The sequence below is a fragment of the Coturnix japonica genome, chromosome 18 (genome assembly GCF_054131305.1).
Source record: "Coturnix japonica strain WE chromosome 18, WE-NBRP24, whole genome shotgun sequence".
Classification (NCBI taxonomy): domain Eukaryota; kingdom Metazoa; phylum Chordata; class Aves; order Galliformes; family Phasianidae; genus Coturnix; species Coturnix japonica.
The window spans coordinates 13,942,266-13,965,056 of NC_140680.1; the positions used below are offsets into that span (position 1 = coordinate 13,942,266).

Consider the following 22,791-nt stretch of genomic DNA (forward strand, 5'->3'; position numbering starts at 1 on the left):
ACAGGTCAACACCACCAGGACAGGGTACAGCTGTCCAGAAAGCATGAACACAGAGAGGAAGCACAAAGAGGAACACAATCTGAAGTGGTCCCAATGCTTCCCATTTGTAAATCCCCTGGCAGTCACACAGTGCTGATGAAGAATAGTACTGTTCCTTTCATGTCTCCAGCTCCCAACTTGTCACAAGACATTGTCAGACACAAGTCTATTTTTCTAACTGTAACATCATCTCAGCCTGCCCTCAGAGGTTTTTGGAGGCTGGTGGTCCTGCCTTTACCACACAACAGTTGAGCTGAGGGAAACCACACAACTGAGCACATTTTCCTACTCCTCCCCATTGCCTGCTCTTCCTCAGTAACACACAACATCAGAGTTGTAAGGTGAGCAAAGACCCATCCAGATGCCTACAGCAGCACTTGCCATCACACCATACAAGCACCTCATGCCAAATGTTTGTTCCTCCTGCTTCTTCCAAGTGCCAGGGTTACATTCTGTGTAACCATGAGCATCAGTGTGATCCATCAACCAACCCTATCAGAAAGTTCGATAGTGAAAGTGAATTTAGATTATAAATGAAGTCACCCCAACAGAAAAAAAGCTCAAGTAAAATTTCACACACTCATTCTTAAGTTGCACAGCATGGGTTAATTTAAGCAATCCACTGCTACTTAGAAAAGAAAGTTAACTGAGAATACATTGCTACAAGATTAGCTTGGTCCTTTTTTTTTCAGCTGATGATTTACCCCAGTAAATTCTCTGAGATAGAAGGAAAAATGTTGATGTTCTGATCACATATTCGTGAAAATCAAACCTCCCAGTGATTTCAGCAGGTGTCAGAACAGGGCCTGCCTGAGGTAGAGAAGTGTGAACGAAACATTTACAAACAGCTTCCAGCTGATGAGACTGCTAAAAGCATCCCACTCCATTCCCATTTGCACACAAACACACAACACCATGACATAAGCTATATTTATCAAATGTATGTGCTTCACAGCAATAATAAAAGGCCTCTCACAACCTCTGACCACATGCAGCTCTTCTTATTTTCCTGTGAGACGATGCTGACAGATGTGGAAAAACAGAGACTTCTGTTACTGATTCCCTTCTGTAAATGCTGCAGATTAATTTGATGCACAGAACAGCCTATTTATAGTCTGAACATGCGTTCGTGACACAAGAAAGCAGAATGGAACCTAAAAGAGACTACAACTTCCAAAGATTTGCTTTCTGTCGGTGCTCACATGCATTTCTAATTCCGAGAAAACCAAGGTGAAAGGAACAGGAACGTGCTTCCCTAAAGTACATTTAATGAGTTCCAGGAGAAGGAAAACTCCTCTGTTTAATATTGGATGCAAATTTCTTCTGGCACTGATCAAATTAAGAGTCTGACTTCCCTGAAGCACAGAACACTGTCCCTGCTTAGCAGAATGGGTCCATATTCAGCCCCTGAACAAGAGAACCAACATTTATAGTTAACCTTTACAATGTCAGTGGGGCTGGAGAATTTCTTAAAGGATTAAGTTCTTGAACTGAGACTGTAAGATATTCCACCATTAATACCTTTAAAGCTTCTGTGAGAAATCTCTTGGTAAGATAGCTCCAGACAATGCTGTGGCTTTATTAGATTTAGACACTTGGAGACATGCTGGCACTTAAAAGCAGTATCAAGATGTGTTCAAGTGTTGCTTGCATTTTGAGCCTGAGCTTGGCAGCCTTTCCTTGAAGTACAAAACACAGAGGGGAAGCCAGAAGTAGAGCAGTGTGCTCAAACAAATGCAAAAGACCAGTGAACCACTGGGTCTTATTGCCACTGATTTGCAGCTCTTTTGCTTTCTGGAAAGTGTGCGCAGTGCAAAGTTATCTAAGGATACCATAATCATCATTGTGCTTTGTTACCATCATATGCCACACACACACTTACACACACACACAAAGGTAAATGGGAATCTGCAATCAGAAGTGCTGCTGTCTAGTTCTGTCAAAGATCCAAGCTGCCCATTCATCTTTAGGAACGTGCCTCTGGGAATGAAAACTTCAGCCAAAACATATGTCGGTCTGATTGTTCATCTCTGCATTGAAAGGGAAAGGTTGTCATGAGACACAAGACGATGGATGACTTTAACTGCACACAAGATAACAAGACAGAAGAGATGAAAAGAAAAACTAAGGACCAGACACTGCTCAGACATCACTCAGCATCTCCACGGGCATTTAAAGAAAGGGACTCCAGTCTGAAACATCAAAACCTACCCTGAAAATGACAGATCATCACTGCAGCAATGCACAGAAGCAAAACCTCCCCTTCACGCACCCCTTCCCAAAAGGCAGGAATCCAGGCTGCTCATAACCTCACACGCTGCCAGCAGTGAAGCTGCAATACCTTGTCACCTTAATCTTTGTGCTCACACTGCCTGTTCACCCTGTAGTAGTGATCTGGCTGATGAGAGAGCAATGCTCATTAACCCCAGAATCTGAATCTTAACACTAGGCTCTTCCAGCAGTACCTGTTTGTAAGGTTTTTGGTGCTGCTATGTATGTTTCTCCTGATGCTAAACCCACCTAGTCTGAGATAATCTTCTATAGCTAAGAAAGACCACAAAGACAAGCAGGGGGGATACAGACACAGAAGCTGCCTTGCAGAAATGAGCTCCCATTACACTACAATGACACAGGCAATAGAAGTCAGAACAGTCACACAGACACCATTGCACCAAAAGATAGAAAAAACTCAACACTTCTCCTTAATACGCTGCATTTTCCCCTCCACTGCATCCATGGAATGACTCAGTGGATTCAGTCACAACTTAGCAAAGAGCAATTGCTAATATATTTGAACTTACTAGCAAGTACACAAAGGACTGAGATCTTATTGCATCAAGCATTACTGAGGCTTAAGTTACTGAGGTTAATTCTGAACACATCTGAAACATTTTTCATCTCACTATGAACAACGATTGTTGTTCATGACACACATGCATGCAAAGCCCATTCAGCTGGTCCCATCCCCATCATTCAGCAGTTACCAGAATATCCACTTCCTAAAACTATAAGGAGAGGGGAGGGGAAGGAAGAGCACAAGGAGAGAGGAAAAAAAAAGACCTGTTGATATTTTCTAAAGTGACAAACACATAAAGACTGTATAAACTGTCACAAGGGCAATGATCCTCATCACTGTGCTTCAGAGGTGGAAGGGTGGGCCTTCACAGTTGAATTCAAAGTTCAGCTTAACAGAAGAGCACAGTCCTCCGATGAGCCAGTCATACAAAAGTCAGTGCTTATCAAAAGCAGGATTTGGTGTTACTAAGAAACGGAAGCTATCCTCAATGTATATGCTGAAATCAAAACAAGGAAAACACCAATTGTTTTAGAACATGTAATTAGGTAGGAATTAGTAATCAGTGAATGCCAACACATTCACCTATACATCATACATGGCACTGACACATCTTCATGGTATGTGTTACCACAGGGCTGTTTAAGAAGCAAAGACCAAAGAAAAGAACTTAGAATAAGTAGCTTTGGTCAAACTTTACCTCCATTTACATCACACAGAACTACTGAACTAATTGACCCTTCTTCTGGGTCACACGTGCACACCAGCAGCCCTTTGCTCTTTCGTTCTATGTATGCCCATATTTCTGTACTCCAAGTCCAGCCCCTGCCTGATCTGCCCTGCTTTTCAAAATCTGCTAATTCACTGCATTCAGTGGAGAGATTCCCTAAAATGGGACAAGAATCTGTCTATTAAATTCATTTCCTGCTGCTCTTGCATCCAAAGCAAAATCATTTTCAATTATTACTCTCCTTTTTTTTCCCAAGAAAACCAGGCAGAAAGTGTGTATTTCACTCCTTGAGAAATATTTCACTCTCATGTTCCCCTCCAACACCAAACAGATTATAGGATTATGCTCAGAAAGATTTTAAGGTACCAAAACTGCGGAGAAAATGAAGGAAAAAATACACCCCCCACACCACATTGCTGTGAATTACAGGAAAACACTGCATACGTTATAAACTGCTTTGTTTTCAATAGCTAATCATTGCACTCTAAAAGCAATTTTATATAGTCCTTAAGATTTGTGCATCTTCACTCTTGCAGCACCAGTAGCAAAAGATGCTAATGTCTCCATATGTGGATAAGTATAAAGAACTAAATGAGTTACATTTCTCCAGCGAGGGTATACAAGTCAGGATGCTTTCAATCCCCCCCACAACTCCCCCCCCCTTAATTTCCCCATATCCAGACGTGTACCACACATTAATGCACAAACTGATCCTACGACTGACACAGTCCTGGGGTACAAAATACACGCAGTAATAGCAAATCTTTCCCATTGTGAACCAGAATTCATGTATCCAGTGTATCCAGTATCTCTGAACAAAATAAACTGCAGAGCATGCAGACTACGTGCTAACTGCAGGCTGGCTTCATGCTAACATGAAGCAGCCTTTAATGCTACACTGTGGGATGATACTGAAAAGGTTAATATATTGCTGGCTAAACCACAGATGTTAAACAATTTTCAGTATCAGCCCAGTAGGTCAGAAGTTGCCACATTGCAACACCACAGTGGTAACTTGCTGTAATTCTCTATGAAGATGTCACTGGATTGTCAGTGATGCAGCACTGGATAGAACAGATGCTACCAAAGGAGGGTTTGCAGCATTTAAACAACTCAAATATGCCCAAATCAGTAAGCAAAGCATATTTTTGTAGCTATCTAAATCCAACAACTTTGCTTAGGTATCAGATCAGTGATAGTAGTTTGATAGTAGCAAACATCTATAATTGCCATGAAGTAACCTATTGATTTCCAAGCTGATTTTCCTTGCAATATTAGTTTCAGCATTAAAGATTCAAGACCATGTCTGTCATTTCTTAGCACTCTATGACAGCAGGCAATTTTAGATGTGCAAGAGAAAAGGGAAGGATGCAATACTCTACATAGCAAATGCTGCAAAACTGAAGTGAATCTCACACACACAGATACCGAACTTACCAAATGGACCCTGAAACTCCCAGCATTTACCTAGAAACAAAATGCATTGCACACATTAGAATATTTTAGAACCACGTTTCTCAATATGTGTCAGTGAGCCCCAAAGGAAATACACTTAATCAGAGTTTTCCATTTTGAACCTCTTCTTAAGTACAAATTTGCTCAGAGCACTGTGCTGACCATTTATCAATGTAGCCTCACCTCGTTAGGAGTAATGGAGTCATTTTTAAGTAAGATCAGGTTTTGTGCACTCTGCCCACTCTGTCCTGTCAGATGCCTCTCAGTCACCACAGCAGAAGGAACCGTTCCTGTTGGCCCACAAGTATTGTAAAACATAAAAGTGTCACTTCCCGATCCTGCAGTTAAGCAAGCCTTATAGCAGTAGGTCTTAGTGAGAGACCCATTGCCCCGCACTTCAATGAAATGGGGCTGCACTTTTAAACCGTGAGGCAACCTCGCATCGATGTTGTTGTTGGCCTGCTTGTACAGCTCAGCAGGGCACCGTTCTCTGACCCTACAGAAACCTGTACAGCAGGAGTCCCCGTACAGACTGTATCTGTAGCACTTGATAACAGTAAGCCCAATGATTGTGAAAAGGAAAACGAAGGAGATGGAGCACAAAGCAATAATGAGATAAAGAGTGATTTCTGAATAATTGCTCGGACTTCTAACGTGCCTTCTTGTATCAGGGATGATTTTGGAAACTCTGTCCACCACGGCAACAGTGATGGCTACTGATGAGGACATTGGTGGCTCTCCATTGTCTCTCACCTCCACCGTCAGGTTGAAAGTAGGTGTGCTCTCCTCCCTCAGTTTCCGAGTAGTCCTAATCTCCCCAGTATGGAGCTCTATCCTGAACAAACCTGGATCTGAGGTTTGCACCATGTAGTAGAACAGCCAGGCATTTTGTCCTGAGTCCCCATCAATGGCTATAATTTTGGTTACCAAATATCCAGCATGAGCTGAGCGTGGGATCATCTCCAGGGCTGCTGAGTTGTTGGTTGAGGTAGGATACAGAATCTCTGGAGCATGGTCATTCACATCTACCACATAGATGTAGACAGTGACAGTGCTGCTCAGTGATGGGATCCCAGCATCCTGAGCCTGGACAACGACATGGAACTCCCTTAGTGTCTCATAGTCAAAGGATTTGACAGCATACATGTCACCGCTGTCGGATTTAATGGTGACAAAGGAGGCGGCAGGTAGCCCTTCAATCTCCCCATCCAGCAGAGAATAGGATACATAGGCATTTTCGGCAACATCTGGGTCAGTGGCTTTGATAGTGCAAAGCAAAACTCCAAGGGGGTTGTTCTCGGGGATGTAAACTGAGTACACAGGTTCCTCAAAGAGCGGAGGATTGTCATTGATGTCAGAGATGACCACATGGATCACTTTCTGGGAGGAGAGAGGGGGGCTCCCAGAGTCAGTAGCTGTAACTGTGATGTTGTAGGCTGCTGCTTTCTCACGGTCCAGATTGCCTTGGGTGATCAAGGTGTAGGAATTCTTGAACGAGTTGAGCATAAAGGGAAGGCCGGGGGGAATACGCAGGCTCACCTGCTTGTTCAGTCCTGAGTCCTGGTCTGTGACACTCATCAAGGCCACCACAGTTCCTGGCTTTGCATCCTCTGGCACTGGGCTGTACAAGGAGGTCAGGACCACCTCAGGAACATTATCATTGGCATCCACAATATTGACCAGTACTTTGCAGTGCCCAGCCATAGAGACAGGGCCCTGATCAGTGGCTTGCACATAGATCTCATAAGAGGATGCTTCTTCATAATCCAAGGTGCCATTAACCCGTACCTCTCCTGAATGTGGATCCACACGAAAGAGCTGCCTCACCTTCTGTGGGGTATAGCTGCTAAAAGAATAGATCACATCCCCATTGGAGCCCTCATCAGGGTCTGAAGCATTGAGTTTGACAACTAGCGTGCCAGGGGGTGAGTTCTCCAGCAGGTTCACGGTGTATGTGGAGCGGTCAAAGGCAGGTGGGTTGTCGTTGGTATCCACAACTCGCACGGAGATCTGAGCTGTGCCGGACCTGGGGGGATCCCCACCATCCACAGCAGTGAGCACTAGCTGCAGCAGGGCACTCTGCTCCCGGTCCAGAGGCTGCTGCAGCACAAGCTCCAGCAGTTTGCTGCCACTCTGGAAGCCTTTAAGGTCCAGGGCAAAGTGGTGGCTGGGGCTCAGCTGGTAGCTCTGCACAGAGTTGGTGCCCACATCAGGGTCCTGAGCACTCTCGATGTGAAAGCGGGCCCCAGGAAGAGCAGATTCACTGATCTCCAGCCGGTAATCCTGGCGGGGAAAGCGGGGCGCATTGTCATTGATGTCCAGTACCTCCACCTCCACATTGTGCACCTCGATGGGCTGCTCGATGACCAGCTCCAGGCTGAGGAAGCAGGTGGGGCTCAGCTCACACAGCACCTCTCGGTCCATACGCTCCCGCACCAGCAGTGCCCCGCGGCCCAGCTCCAGCTCCAGGTACTGCCGGCCGCTGCCCGACGTGAGCCGCGCTCCCCGCTCCGCCAGTCGCCGCGGATCCACGCCCAGGTCGCTCGCCACGTTACCCACGAAGGCGCCGTGCGGCAGCTCCTCCCGCACCGAATAGCGGAGCGGCCCGCCCGCCGTCCGCCCGATGCTCAGCCCCAGCAGCAGCAGCAGCGGCAGGCCCAGCGTCACCGCCCCGCCGCGGCTCCACCGAGCCGCCGCCGCCGCCGCCATAGCCGGGGGTGGGAAGCCGTCGGAGCCGCCTCTCCCGGCCCTGGCCCGGCCTCACACCCCGCCGCCCGGCCGCCTCATGCGAGCGGCGAGCAGCAGCCTCCGGCCGCCGCCGGCTGCTCGGCCCATGCTCGGCGGCTGCCCGAGGCGGCGGCTCCGACCTCTCCCCCTCCGGCTGCTCCGGGGAGGAAGAAGAGGAGGAGAAGGCGGAGGAGGAGGAAGGAGGAGGGACCGGGACTCGCCGGATCCGCTTTCTCCTGCTCCAGCTGCCGCGCGGGCGGAGGCGGGGGAGGACGTTAAGCCGCGGCTGGCGGCGGTTCAGCACCGCGGACAGGAACAGCGGCTCCGCGGCGGGAGGGGCCGGTTCCGCTTCAGCACCGCGGTGTCGGACAGCGGCCGCTCCGCCGCTCCCCCACGGCCGGGCCGAGCCCCGCTCCCCCCCCCCGGCCCCGGCCTCACCCACGTGTTGCCGCCCCCCGGAGCTCCGGGCTCCGCGCTGCCGGTTCCGCCGCCGAGGAGGGAGGGAGGGGAGCGGTCCGGCCGTGCCCAGCCGCGCCGCCCCTCGCCTCCGCCCCGGTTTCGCTGCTGAATCTTCAGGGGCGCGGGGCGGGCCTCCAGCCGCCTGCACTTCTGGACCTGCTGCTGCAGTGCTAAAACGCATCCGCTTGAGAGAGTTAAATCAGCGCAGGGCGCCGAAAAAAAACGGGCCTCCAGCCAAGCCTGATGCCGCCTGTGTGCTGCTGCAGTGGGTTTGACGACCTCTTTCTCGAAGACCTGCCCCTCTGCTCCCTCGGAGATTCACAGTCGCTGCAGCACAGTCCTTCTGCCCAGCCCCTGCAGGGTCCCTCGCCCTCCTTTCGCCCCTGCTGCAGCCCCATCAGCTGTTGGGCTGGAGGAATTCTGCAGGTTATATCCACTAGTTGTGAGCATTTAAGGTGGGCTTCAGCTTCCCGTCAGTGCAAAAGACTTGCTCAAGGTGAACGACTGTGACTGGAGAAAAGATGAAGAACGGCAGTACGAGCTGTCTTCCAGTCTGTTCTATCTTCCTCTGTCCTCGTGTTGGAAGACAAAAAGTGGAGTGATGAAATTCAACCAGCTCAGGAGTAGGGGGGGGGGGGGGGGGGGAGAAGGTGCTGCAGCAAGTTTTTACCCTGATGCCACAAAACTTCGTTAAGGCAATAAACTTAAGTATCCATTCATACAACACACAAGTCACTATGCTGATGTATTTATGGAGACAAACCACTGGGCATAATCCTCCAGGGGTGCATATTGTACCTATTACTCAGCACAGGATTCCTCTTGTTTAACTGACCAGGTCTTCCAGAATGACTAATGAGTCTTTCCTGGATGGGGCTGGTCTATCAAACGCAACAGTGGGCCTCAATTTTCAGCTAAAATCTTTTTCATTGCCCTTTTGTGGGTCTGGGCACCTGCCCCAGTGCAGATTGTTTTTTCAGAGCACAAGATTACACTGTGAATCCCAAAGGATTTCACTAAATTTATACCTGATGAACAAACCCTGAAGAACAACTGCCCTAACTGTGACTCAGCACTGTTGAGATTACCAGTCTATCAGCTTTTAACAGCAGCCACTATTATCAGAGAGGAACATTAGAAGACACAATATCATAAGTAGAATCACCCTATTTATGTTCAACACTCATGCTCATTTACTTTTCAAGGCCAATTTTCTAGTCCAAATATTTGCCTTCAAATTTATTCTAACATGCCCAATACTCCAGGGTCTGCAGATATCATGGTGGAAGCACCCTACCTAGCTTTTTAAGTAGGACAAATGTAGGTCTGTGCAGAGCAAGAAGGGCAGATGACAAAGCCCAGTACCCACAATATCTGGAAATCTGCTCATTTTATCCAGTGGCCTGAACAGGAGCCAAACACACACAGCTTCAATTTTTTGGCTAACTATCCACCTTCAAGATCACAAAGTTCAAAGATTCAGAACAAAATGCCCTGACAGACAGATGGGAATGAAAGTCCAAAGTTCCTTTTTTGGTGTCATTGTTTTTTGTTTGTTGGTTTGTTTGGTTTTTTCCATTTTGTAATTTCTGAATCTGCAGAACATGTGGATTACATGGCTGTGAGTCAAAACAGCTCACTGTCAGCACATGAAACAGAACAGATGCATCTACAGTTTTCCAGACCATCCAATACTGGCTCATCCAGTCAGGCTAAGGAGCACCTCTGCCCCATATCTCCCAAGCATACAAGTCTGAAGTCCTTTAAGAAACATGCATCACACCAAAATACAGGTTAAAAGGCAACACCTTAAGCCCTGATTTAAGGAGTATAATGGTAGGATTTTCTCAAAAACCAATAATGCCCATGGTCAGAGACAGTGGGGAGACAAAACCCACTTCTGTGGGCAAGTTTCCCTTCCTCATTGCTCTGAGACCCCAGTGATTTACTCATCACACAGAACCATAGAATCATTAATGTTGGAAAAGACCTCTAAGACCATCCAGTCCAATCATCTGCCAACCACTAATAGTACCCACTGAACCACATCCATCAGTACTACACCTTCCCTTTCCTTAAGCACCTCCAGAGATCCTACCCCTTTGTGAACAGCTAGCAATGTGCACACCTTACATTTCATAAAGCACTGCAGAATGTAACACTGAACAGAGATAACACACACACAACAAAACCAGAAATTCCCCTCATATGTGTCTCAAAATCACAACATCAAGTTCCTACAAGGTTTTTCTCCTCATTTCAAAAAAGTTGAGTCCTGTGACTGTCTGGCCTCTGGAACTTTGGAAGTCTTACAGAATGAATATAATCATAACAGATTAATACAGTAGCTTGGCTGATACACACCAGCACTGTACAAATGTAACAGTCTTTCTGAAAATATTAGCTTTACATCATTTAGGCTGCCCATACAGTTCTTAAATGATACACCAAAACCTCTTCTATTCCAATCCAGCACCCTCTGAGTTATTTTGAATCTACATAAAATTCATCAATGGCCACAACAATTTTAGCTGTTCCCACCAGCTGCAGCAGGAATGCTGAGTCAGTCCTGCAGAATCTGGGTTTTAATTCAGGAAAAAAACTCCCATAGAGAAAACACCTCCAGGTTTAGTCCGTAGTGATACTGATTTGTATAGAGAAAGACAAAAAGAAAGGGAACACAGAAACCAAATGTCAATTTGGGTTGTACTTGGGCTTCAAAAGCTGGAGTTTTGGCTTCCAGAAACTTCTTGAAATTTCATAGAACTCCAAATTCTGAAATACCTTAAAAATCACTAAATAAAAATGTCTCCTGGACTTCTGAACAGTTCATAGAAGAAAGAGCATCAGAATCTGTCCCTGCAGCAAAAAAGCATCTGATAGAACATTCCAGGCCAAATATCCATTTGCAGGCAATTCTGAACCCCTGAAGTGACTGGATACAACCTACCTGCAGTATCTGCACACCCACAGCTGTTGGGCTTCAATGACACAAAAACTGCACCACACTGTTTCGCTCGGTTACATTACATTGTATCAGTTCTCTGATGAGAGCACACATACAGGGGTAGAAAAGATTACACTGATTTTACCAAGATCTTCAGAAAAGAAATTAAGTTACATGATAGTAGCTACAAGTTATATCGTAAGTGATTTCACTGCAGAAAGTCAGCACATTCCCTCCTTGAAATCTTAATATATATGGGTGTGCCAGAATTAGTAGCAGCATAACACAATGCCTCAGACATATTTCTGCACAGATATTTCTCCTGTGAGTGATACAAATATAAACAAATACAGCTCTGTACTTATTGAATGAAGGCCTTAAAGTTCACCTATTTCAAATCACACCTGTACCAGAAACAACTCCATACAGCAACATAACTAGAATCACCTAAATTTGCTTGAGCTGCAACCTATCTGTTCTCTTTAATTCACTGAAGAGTTCTTCCTTCCTCTGGCTATTTCTGAGTCACTCACAAAGCAAAAGTAAAGAGATATCAGAATATAGGAACACGCAACCATACACTGTGTTAACTGAGGAACTGCAAGGAATTTCAACACCTGAAAAGATATTTTGCTACTTTGCAAATAATTTCACTTTCAGTAAAGCAAATCCCTGAAACATGACATCCAGTGACTCAATGTTGTGACGCAGCTCCTTCCTGAACCTGTGGGAAGCCACGTAGATCTTTGTTCCTTCATTCCAGTCATATTCTGCACTTGCATTCTTAGCTGACAAGTGATCGTTTTACATGCAGCTTGCCTCCCCTTTGTTTGAAACGGGTACAGTGCCAAATAGATCAGCTGGATTTATTCTGTTCTTTCATATCCTCCCTTAAATCCATTTTTCCCCATTGGTTTGAATAACTGGTGAGATTACTTTTTTCAGTATCACAGACATCTGAAGGCAGACTATTTAAAACATTGCTGTTATGGGAACCAAGGCTGCTAACCAGCCAAAAAAAATCCTGCTTGTATTTAGGTCACAATTTCTTTCCAGTCACGTACTTGAAGCTATTTCAGAAAACTGCATGTAACGAAAAAGTGGTGAGTTGGGTACAGAGAAGGATCTGTGTTGTAAACCTGAATTTAGGCAAAACACAGACAAAATACATATAACAAATGTTCAAGCAAAATGCATTTCTTTGCTTCTCAAGGTCTACTGTTAATTATTTCTAACCTGTAGTCTAAAATGTAAGGATGGTTCTCTCTCTGACTCATCCTGTTTGTCCTCTGCAATATTTCTTCTGATAACTATAAATCCTTCCAGTAACTTATTGACAATAACTGTCACATGCTGTGCCATTCTAAATGAAAAGGCATTAACAACTAGGATGGGGACAGAATAATTTCCACCGCTGTAAATTGCCGAGTGCTTTTCTTTACCTATACTATGTTTCTTTCCAGTCTTTGCCCCTGTCTTTGACAGTCTTCCATACACACTATGATTTTTCATCTCAAACCATCAGCACTACATTCCAGCTCAGTGATCTGGTTGTAAGACATCTTCTACCTCATAAACAAATTTCTTCCAGATCATTATCATTATTAGCATTTATAAATATTTAAATAGTGGTATTTAAACCCATCCTCCCCTTCTATGTCTATTCTCCTTGAATATTTTTTCCATGTTACTGGTGACAACTAATCTTGTCTCTTTCAAAAAAATATTTTCCTCTCTTTATGTTGATTTCCCTTCTTTTTTCTTCCTCAGCTTCCTAAGACTTTCTTGCTTGTCCTTCTGGGTATATGAGAAATTGTCATTGTTCCAAAAAACAAGGGATGCTGATGTCTCCTTTTCCCTTCATTTTTGTCTCCACATTTCAGATAAAGTGGGAAGCTAAGCACCAATCAGCAGCACTGAACCAATGGAAATTGAGATCTAGGTGTAAAAATAGAGTGAGAATCAAAAATACAGGCAAGGAGTAATATGAGGAACAGTCAGTCACTACATTCACTGAGGTAAAAGACTGACAGCACTTTCTTCAGAGCCTGTCAATGCTTTTCATTTATTAGCAAAAGAGTTCAAGTTTGCATTATAAAAGACTACATGAGTAGCTAAATGCTTCTTGTTCACTGCTGAAAGACATAGAGTGAGTTATAACTATTAAATTTATTTCTGCCCCTTGCATATTCTTAAGTGTCTCTTAGTAGTTAATCACCTAAAACCTGAAATCCTTATTTGGATCTGAAAATAAGCTAGCAATCAGGTTGGTTGGTTTTCACACTGTCTTAATGATGACCTAAGTTTGTCTTTGAGCATGTTGGAAGTATTGACTGTCAGTGTCCTAACTATAAACTGTACATCTTGTGCTAGATCAGATTTTGCTTTTTCAAATGTCAATTCCATCTCCTTCAATTGCACTTTCAGTTCTTGGCCTACTGCTCACCTAATGACTTTTCCAGATTTGCTGCATTTCCTAATAGCATCTCCATGAATTCCATTATTCTGCTGAAGTATATCAAATTAGAAACAATAAATTCAAGAGATAAAAGTGTATCCTAAGCTTTACTTCTGACGTCTAATTTATTGAGCCTTGTATCTGGCTAATCTTACTGAATTCAGATTCACAAAGCAGTGCACACACACAAAAAAGCCCTACCATAAGACCTCCCCCCCACTTAGCAGAGCTACTCTGCTAACTACTGAGTAGCAAGATCACCACTTGCACAGGACAGCTGAGCCATGTTTTTGATATTCCTTCCAAGCAGCAGCAGGTAGAACCAGCCAGATATCAGTCACTTCTTTGCTATAGAATGGATGAACAACTGAAGGAAAACCAAAGTGTTGCTCATGGCTTCTAGAGCTCCCCACAACAAACACAACCTGTATACAAGCAGTATTCAGCATACCTGCTATGACACAAGAGCCACTCATTTAAGGTAATTCTCCATACAGTGAGAAGGACGTAACATCACCCTGTGATAAAACGATGGGGGAAAGCCTCCATAACAGAAGTCTACCCAACTTTAGCACTAAGAGGAAAGACTCTGCCCAGCAACATGGCCAAGTAACCAATAACCCTTCATCCCATCAGCCTTGTGAGTGAGCTGCAGGTCTTGGCTTGCAGTTCTGATAGACATGCTATGGTCTTCAGTACATCAACAGAAAATATAAACCCTTGAGCTATTTAACACAGCAACTGAGAGCCATAAAAGCACACTGCAGCACCAGACCTATAAAACATTCTGACTCTGTGAGGAGTTTTATGAGATCAGTAATCCAATGGCTGCTGTTCCTCAGCTTTCTGTATTTCACATCTGCCCAGAAATGGCTGAGCAGGGAAAGTAGGGCAGGAAAATATTTCATTTTTGTTTGCTAAATTCTCAGCAGGCATTTCTGAGCTTAGAAGATTTTACTTCAAATCCTATTAGGAAAAATAAACCAAAACAGCACATTTGTCTAAACTGTGTTGTGCTTGGGCTATTTTTAACGTATAACCACATCCACAATGAGCACAATGTTTTTACTGCAGATTCTGCTCATGTTCTCTTACCTCAGGACAAGACCCATTGATTTTCTTACTCAGCAGAACCAGGAACAGCTTCTGAGCCCGGCTTACACCCTCTGCCAATGACTTTGCTTTACATTTTTTGTTTCTCTTTGGTGTCCTGGAGCACCCTGAGATCTCACGCTTTCCTTGCCCCCACCTTCTCCCTGAATAGCCATGCAGAAGTTGGTTCTTTTCTCCTTCTTCAATTGCATTCTATGTTCCAGCCATTTTGTGCCCTCTACTCCACCCCTCTACATATTTTGCCCTTAATAAGGTTATCAAAACAGAACAATTGGATTCTAACTGGGCACTTACAAGCAGCATCTGATAACATGCCAAAAGATCATCTGCCAATAATCCTGTGCAAAAACTCAGCAACAGTTTTGCTTTATCATTTCTTACAAAGGCTGTATCAAGAGTCTGAGTTCATTACCTGTAATGAATCTGAGCTTTCCCTTTCTGTATTCCTTCTGATTTTACTTGCCCTTATTTATTACACTTTATGCTGGATGCAGTGGTGAATGGACCATAGAAAATACAAGAACTGTAATATCACAAACTAAATTAGCCAAGAACTTGACAGCACAATGTTGTATGGGCTGACAGGTCTAGGTGAAACAGCAATGAAGTTATTAAGAAGATGTCAGAAAGTTGCTGACCACAGCTGCCCAAATCAGGGCCTATAGCAAGCTTCAGAAATGCTGAGATAGCTCTGTTCAGATTCACTGTTGCAAGAAGCTCACCTCTGACACAGCAAATAGAGATTGAGACCTTAGAGGGAAATGCAAAGGAAAGAGAAGATGCAAGTAAATGCAGGACAGTTGATAAGAAGCCCAGAGCCAGGAATGAAAAGCAGTATCTCTTATGCAAGACCAAGAGGATAAAATTCCCTGGAACTGAGTTGGGGGTTTCGAAAATAAAGCAAGACAAAAGCAAGCTCTGTGGTGCAGTCAACACACCAAATAGACAGGATGCCATTCAGAGGGGTCCAAGTCCCCAGGAGTTTCAATATGTCCAAGTGCAAGGTCTAATACCCAGATCATGGCAACTGCCACTGTAGTACAAGATGGGGGACGACAGGGAGGCTGTAAGAACTTAGCAGGTTCTGTTGTAAAAGGACAAAGGGAAATGGTTTGAAACTAAAAGAGGAAAGATTTAGATTGGAAATAAAGCTTTTCACAATAAAGGTGGTGAAGCACAAGCACAGGGTGCCCAGAGAGGTGGTGCCCCATCCCTGGACACACTCAAGGTCAGGCTGGATGGGCTCTGAGCAGCCTCATCTATGTGTGTGTGTCTCTGTTAATAGCTGGGGACCAGATGACCTTCATGTGTCCCTTCCAAATAAAAATATTCTATGATTCTACTCTATGATTCTAAGACAATAATGGAAACAGCTGACGGAGCATAAATTCATAAGAACTGAGTTCTATTCACTGTTAGATTGAGGACTTCGTGATTTTTGGCAAGTGTCTTAATTGGTTCTTTAAATGTCAGCAATATCTGGGCTCAAGCGGCTACTGAAAGGCTTACAGCAATACTGCAGAGGACAGATGAATATTCTCAAGGAAGAAGTTACATATACATATGTATAATTTATTATTTGTAATGAGTGCTGGAGGGAGAAAACTGTCTTTTAAGTACACAAAGCATATCTGTTTTTCATCTTCTTATCAGGATTCTTATAATGTCACTGCCACCAAACTACTCACATTTTGGCTTTAGGAAGAGCTCAATATTTCCTTCCTTGAGCACAAGGGTCTTTACTGAATAGTTCAAAATGGTTTACCTAATAAAATAATATTGCCAAAGTTCGGCTATATCTGGTGCTTAGAACTATCTAGTTCTAGAATATTAATGCAAATTTGCCTTATGTATTTTGCATAACTATGCTAAATAATGGAAATATATACATATATATAATGATGGAAGCCCTATGTTGTGTCTACTTATTCTTACAACAGCAAACAATGTCACTATGGTGTCAAATACAGGAAAAGCCAAAGAAAGGTTTAGAAAAATAAGGAGGCACAGCCTTGTCATTGTTCCTATTCTTAAGGTACTTTGTCCTGAAAACTTGACACCACAGTTATCTTCTTGCTGAATAAACACAGAGTAATCTTGACACTGCATTCTCATTAAAAGACTTTCAGCTCCTTTGCAGTCCTTCGTTCAAGAACATAAAACCACTCATACTAAGGACTCAGCCACCTACTGGTGGGTTATTTTCTGGGTTTCGTACTGTTGCAATACAAAAACTTCTTTAGTTTTCTGCCTTAATGGAAACAAATCACCTTCACTCTAGGTAACAATATCAAAAGGAATTAGCTATTGTGTTTCAGAGCTACAAAATGGTTCACCTACTTTGTTCCACTGTGATATTTGTTTAATCACTATACTGTTACATTATCAAATCACTTGTTTAAGCTCTTAATTCTGAACTTTGACAGTTTTGACATGTTTGTTTCTCTATTACAAGTTTATTACAAGTTCCTTGTACTCCTTCCATGTGCTTTTAGTGATACTGTAAAGTCAGTTCCGCTGTGTCCACTATGCAGTAACTGACCTATAGGACTCACAAGCCTCTGAAGTTTTCAGCTAATTTCCTCCTAAGATAAATTCTGCCTATGAATAAGGAAACTTTTATTTATTTATTCTTAACTGTGCAGGGAACTAAGCACCAGCAAAGTTTGTCCAGAGAGGCTCTGGTGTCTCCATATCTCAAGATACTCAAGATATCAGGGTATGGTCATGGGATCACTTGGTCTGCTTCTATGCAATGTATTTTGACACTTCCTGCACTGAAATTAGGGATCCTCAGTTTCCCTGCATCCTGGTCCTGCCACGGCTGTTATTTTTCCTTTGCTCTCAATGCTCCTGTTCTCAGCTTTCATTCTCATCTGGGCCACCATCATACAACTGCTATTATGGGAAGATCATGCCAGCTCTTGGCTGAAACCGAGCTCTGTGTTGGCAGGACTTGAAGGAAAGACCTTTCCAGCTCTTCCAAGAGTCTACCAAGTTCAGAGAACAAGAATTTCTCAAAAGCTTATAACTCAGCCAACTTGAGTAGACTTCAACAGCTATTTAACATGTCAGAGACTACTTTACAACAAACATCAAGTCTTTTAAACTCAAAAATACACACTTTCAAACCTTCTAAGGTTAGCCACATTTTTATTGCAGGCAAAATGAAAATCCTTCACCACCCTCAGTCTGAGGAATGACCAAACTGCTCAGTAAAACTTTAACAGGCAACACTTGGTTTGGACATATCACCACTCTAAGAGGCCAGAGCGTTTTATAATGAATAGCACCAAACCGCTTTCATAGTAAGCAGTGGTATGAGCACAGCCTGAAAGCCTGAAAGGTTTTCATTCATTCACTAATGGAGACAGATGTAAACACAGAAGTTCATAAATCCAAGTTAACCATTTAAATTATTTTAGTTAATATTAATAAAAAGTAATTAGATGCTCACATTCTCACATTTCTGAATCTCCTTCCATCTGACAGAGGTCACAGATGACACGTGATACTTTGGCCCGAGCAAAATATCCTCCATATAAGCAATATAGGTGTGGGACTAGAAGCAAATTCAGCTTGAACGCAAGGTGCTGTCATATACGATAATTACTACTGCCCAGACTCTCTCTGTGAAGGTATTTCAGAAAACATTCCTTTTAGAGGAATTAATATTACATTACAAATGCATTACATTGAGAGACAGGAGACTATTTATAAAAGTGTGTCTTTCAGACAGAACACTTTTACATAAAATCATCCCAGCAAACCAGACTAGTGCATTAGCAGCAGCCAAACATACACTTAGAACAGTCTAATTGTACAGCATCACAGCTGACAGATTGCACACTTCTGCTGCTGCTGTAAAGATGGCTGGAAGCCCTTGGTATAGAGAGGCAAAATGTATTGTGAGATACTGCAATATGCACTTGTTTGGTATTTAATGCATTTTAAATAGCTACAAGGTATGGAGATTTTCCAGAATGCACTCCAAAATCCCTCACTGCCAGACTGCCATTTATTTATATTCAATCTATTTAATACACATTAGAAGTATATAAAAATATAAAGCTATTTTAACTTTTTCTGCTCCGTACGCTCTGTCTTAACATTTGTTCTACAGGATCATTTCAAAGGGAATGAAGACAGGTAAACTTTTTTTTTGGAATCTAATGTCTTTGCCTTTATCAGTGCTTTGTATTTTTATGAGATGGCAACCATGACTCAAGTCCTTCAAGTCCAAAAGTGCTCTCATTAATCAACTGAGCAACACCCTTCCCTAACATGAGAAGAATATCAGTAACAGCCCTTAAAACCATAGAATCACAGATATAAGATGAAATCATTTTGTATGTATTTCTTTAATTAAGTTGAACTCCAACTTCAGCTGTTTCCTAAGTTTTACAAGAACCTGTATTGCCTACATTAAAAAACACTGGCCTCATTTCCTAGATGACAACAAAAACAAAACAGAAGAGACTCTTGGATCTCAACTATCCATTGGTACAGTGGGGGCTTACAGCTCCAGGGTCACAAAGTTCAGTTCAATTTCACCCTAAATAATCTGGTTCTGCTTTGAGCAGCCTGAATGAATAAAGGCTCTTTCCTGAAATACATAATTTCAATAGTAAAAAGCTTCACCAGACAAAGAACTCATATAGTATTCCTCAGTACATATCTCTGTTCTACACCCACACTCTGACTCTGATCAAGTTGGCATCTTTCCATGTCCTGCATTAGCTCCAGTTATTTTTTCTTGTAGCTTTTCAAATAAGGTGAGATGCATTAAAGAGATTGAATGCCTTGTAGAGAAGCAGGATGTTGTAAAAGAGAAGACAAGAACCTGCTAATCTTAGTCCTTTGACAAATATATAATACAATTTAAACAAACAAAGATGAAAGTGCAAATAGCAGTTCAAAACCAACAACCCCAAATCCTCTGAAACCATTCCAACTGACAACTCAGATTAGACAAGTCATTTACAAGGGTGATTTTACTTCATCAGCTCTTAAAAGCTAAAGAAGATGGCAATAATCCCCTCTCTGATTGGAAGGGAGGAAATTATTTTCTTTTACACTTGATTTCCTCCCAAGCAATATTTTAGAGCTGAATTATCTTCAGATTTTTCATGAGTGCCCAACTCAAAAACAAACCAAAAATACTTTAGACAGTGCTTCCTGATGCTCAAAGGGAACCTCCTGTGTTTCCCTTTGTGCCCACTGTCTCTTGTCTTGGCACAAGGCAGCACTGAAAAGAGCCTGGCTCAATTCTTCTTACACCCTCTCTTCTGATACTTTCCATATATGAGATCTCTCCTCTGAGCCTTTTCTTCTCCAGGCCACAAGAGTCCTCACCCTCAGTCTTTCCTCATAGAAGAGATGTTCCAGTCCCAACCCTAGTGGCTTTTCTCTGGACTCTCTCCAGTCACTCTAATCTCTTTTACACAGAGATTCCTGGGATCATACAAAAGGAAAAGTCTGAAATCAGGTTATACGCCCTAATACTAAGTGAAAAGAGATGACTCAGATGAAGAGGATGAGCTGCTGTCAGCAGGTGGCTTTGCCTTCATAATGTTCAATCATCAAACATTCAGACTGATGAAGTTAGGCACAAGAAACACCATTTTGGGAGACAACCTTTCCCTATCCACTTTACCATCAAAGTATTATGATAATATTTACCTGACAGATCAGTAAACATAGTCCACCTATGGAGGAGGTAACTTCTGTCTCAAGAAGTACCAGGCAATGTGTTTTCTATGCCCTGGATAGGGAAATATTTCTGTCACTGTGTGGAAGGTGCTATGGAAATATACATAGTCTGGGGAACTAATTTGCAAGAAACATGCTTCCACAAAGGAAGAGCAGATGCAGAGAAGGGATGTTAGCATAAGCAGACAAGTGTAGAGATGACCCTAGAAAAAAGACTAAAAGAGGTCTATCTGTTTAGCAAAGACAAATAAAGCCTAAGAAAAAAAATATGGTTGCTTTCTAAATTAAGAAGAAAGTCAGCCCTTAAAAGGGAAAGTAACTATTTTTGCTAAAATGAGATTGCTGGCAAGAGAACAGATGTCTACAAGTTAATAGCAAATAAGTGTTGACAGGATGTTAGAAGATGGTTTCAAAGCCTTGGAAGAATAACTTTCCAATTGCAACACTGGCCACAACCTAATGAATTTTGCAAATAAAAGGAGCATTTTTACAATTAAAATTTAAATCTTTAAATATGAAGACTTAAGATCAAATGCTGGCTCATATAGGGAAGGACTGGCCTCAATCCAAATGGTGTTTTCTTGTCTTACGCTTTCATACAAGAAGTACTACTCACATCCACTCTCCTTCAGTCCAGTTCATTCAGGCTTCCCCATCACTGCCTTTGCCTTTAAACATCTCCAAGTACAGTGACATTACTCTTCCCATCCCCTCAAGGCCTTTGTTTCAAGCTTCTCCTTCTGTCACTCTCTCCACTACTTCTATAAATAGTACTGCAAGGCAGACATCAGACATGCAAAGTTTCAAGCCAGGCAACATCTGCAGCCTTTCTTGGGTGCTCTGTCCTTTTTGTTGAACTTTTAGGATGCATCCTTTGAGAAAGATGAGTACAATGGTCAGAAGGAGGGAAATCTACTGAATTCCCCTGCAGCGGCTCAGCCCAGATTGCATGCCACTGTCAGAACGTGCATCTACTTTTGTCGCTTGAAATGGATGCCACATAGCATTAAATGATCCCACCCTCACTACAGCTTACCAGGAAATATTCTCCACTGCTACATTTGTGTCTGTTTTTGTCCATGTAACCTAAATACTGAATGCAAAAAATCACAGAGAGGTCACTGTGCTCCCAATGCACAAACATCTTACAGGCCTTTGTGCACATAATGGACAAAACAAGCAAACAAAAACACTGTAACAATCCATGGCCACATCATGACCCCGAAAACTAATGACCCCAGTGAACTAATGCTTCCTTTAGTCACTAAAGCCACTAATGCCTTTGTCTCTAATACAGCAATGCAGCACTGCTACATAAAATGCTTTTCACTTGGCTGTCACATATGCTACACTGCACAAAGAGACAGTAAGAGGCTGAAAGATGCACAGTTACAGTTTACTGTACTACAGTTGTGGCCAAAGTTCTATTTTTAGCACTAACCTAAATAGAAGATGTGAAAGCACAAAATGGTCTCACACTTCCATATACGTAAAAAGCATTCAAGCCCTTCAATTCAGTATCAGAGGAGTACCAACCATAAATAAATAAACCTGAATTTAGAAAGCACATTTAATTTCTGGAACTTCCACTACCTTGTAGTACATATAGACATTTCTCGGTCTTCCAAGTACTAAAAAATGATAATCCTGAGAATACTCTTTCAAGTGGGGATTTAACTTCTGCTTATAATTTTGGAGTCATTCCCAGTGCTTTGCTTTATAACAATCCCTCTTCCTTTTAAATATTTGATGCTTACTTTTTATTACACTTCAAATGAGGTTGTCTGAAAGCACGGAAACACAAAATTCAATGAACAAACTTAGACATTATTTTTTACTGAAATATCCATTGGTGAAGGCTGGAAAAGAAACACTAGCCCTCTCATTTTAATATAAAAGGAGTGAAAATGTTAAACCATAGAGCCAGTAAAAGTATTTGGAATAAGGAACAGTTTCCAAGACTGAGCGACAGTTCTCTTTTATAACCAAGATAATTAGAAACTACTTTCCAAGAATCCCTCTCAAATACTTCCATTTTACTTTATTCTGTAACTTGGCAATCCCAATGGAGGTGCAGAAATCCAAGTACAACAACCATATCTTCTATCCACTCCTGACTTTCATAACTTGGAATTTCTGAAAGAAACAAGTAGAATTGTAGAATAATGGAATGGTTGGGAAGGGACCTTAAAGCCCACACAGTTCCATAGAGCTCTGCTATGGGTTGGTTGTCACCCACCAGACCAGGCTGCTCCAAGTCCAAGAACATCCAGCCCGGCCTTGAGCACCACCAGGAATGGAGGACCCACAGCTCTCTGGGCAGCAGTGCCAGGACGTTGCTGCCCTCATTGCAAAGA

General features: G+C 42.8%; 1 protein-coding gene across 6 annotated transcripts in view; it reads right to left on the reverse strand.

Annotated features, from left to right (window-relative positions):
- The window catches only part of LOC107320367 (protocadherin alpha-C2-like), a 63,634-nt gene that overhangs the window by 28,427 nt on the left and 12,416 nt on the right, over positions 1–22,791 (reverse strand). The window contains exons 1-2 of one of the 6 annotated variants that reach the window (XM_085519329.1): positions 5,202–22,575; positions 5,001–5,030 (exon numbers count right to left, since the gene is read on the reverse strand). The exons of 2 other annotated variants lie outside the window; for them this stretch is intronic. In XM_085519329.1, coding sequence (XP_085375455.1) covers positions 5,001–5,030; positions 5,202–7,727 — 2,556 coding nt within the window. In that variant the 5' untranslated portion in view covers positions 7,728–22,575. Of the gene's footprint in view, positions 1–5,000; positions 5,031–5,201; positions 22,576–22,791 lie in introns of those variants that run through there. 3 more of the 6 variants (XM_015876123.3, XM_085519331.1, XM_015876124.3) reach the window with 3 other exon arrangements.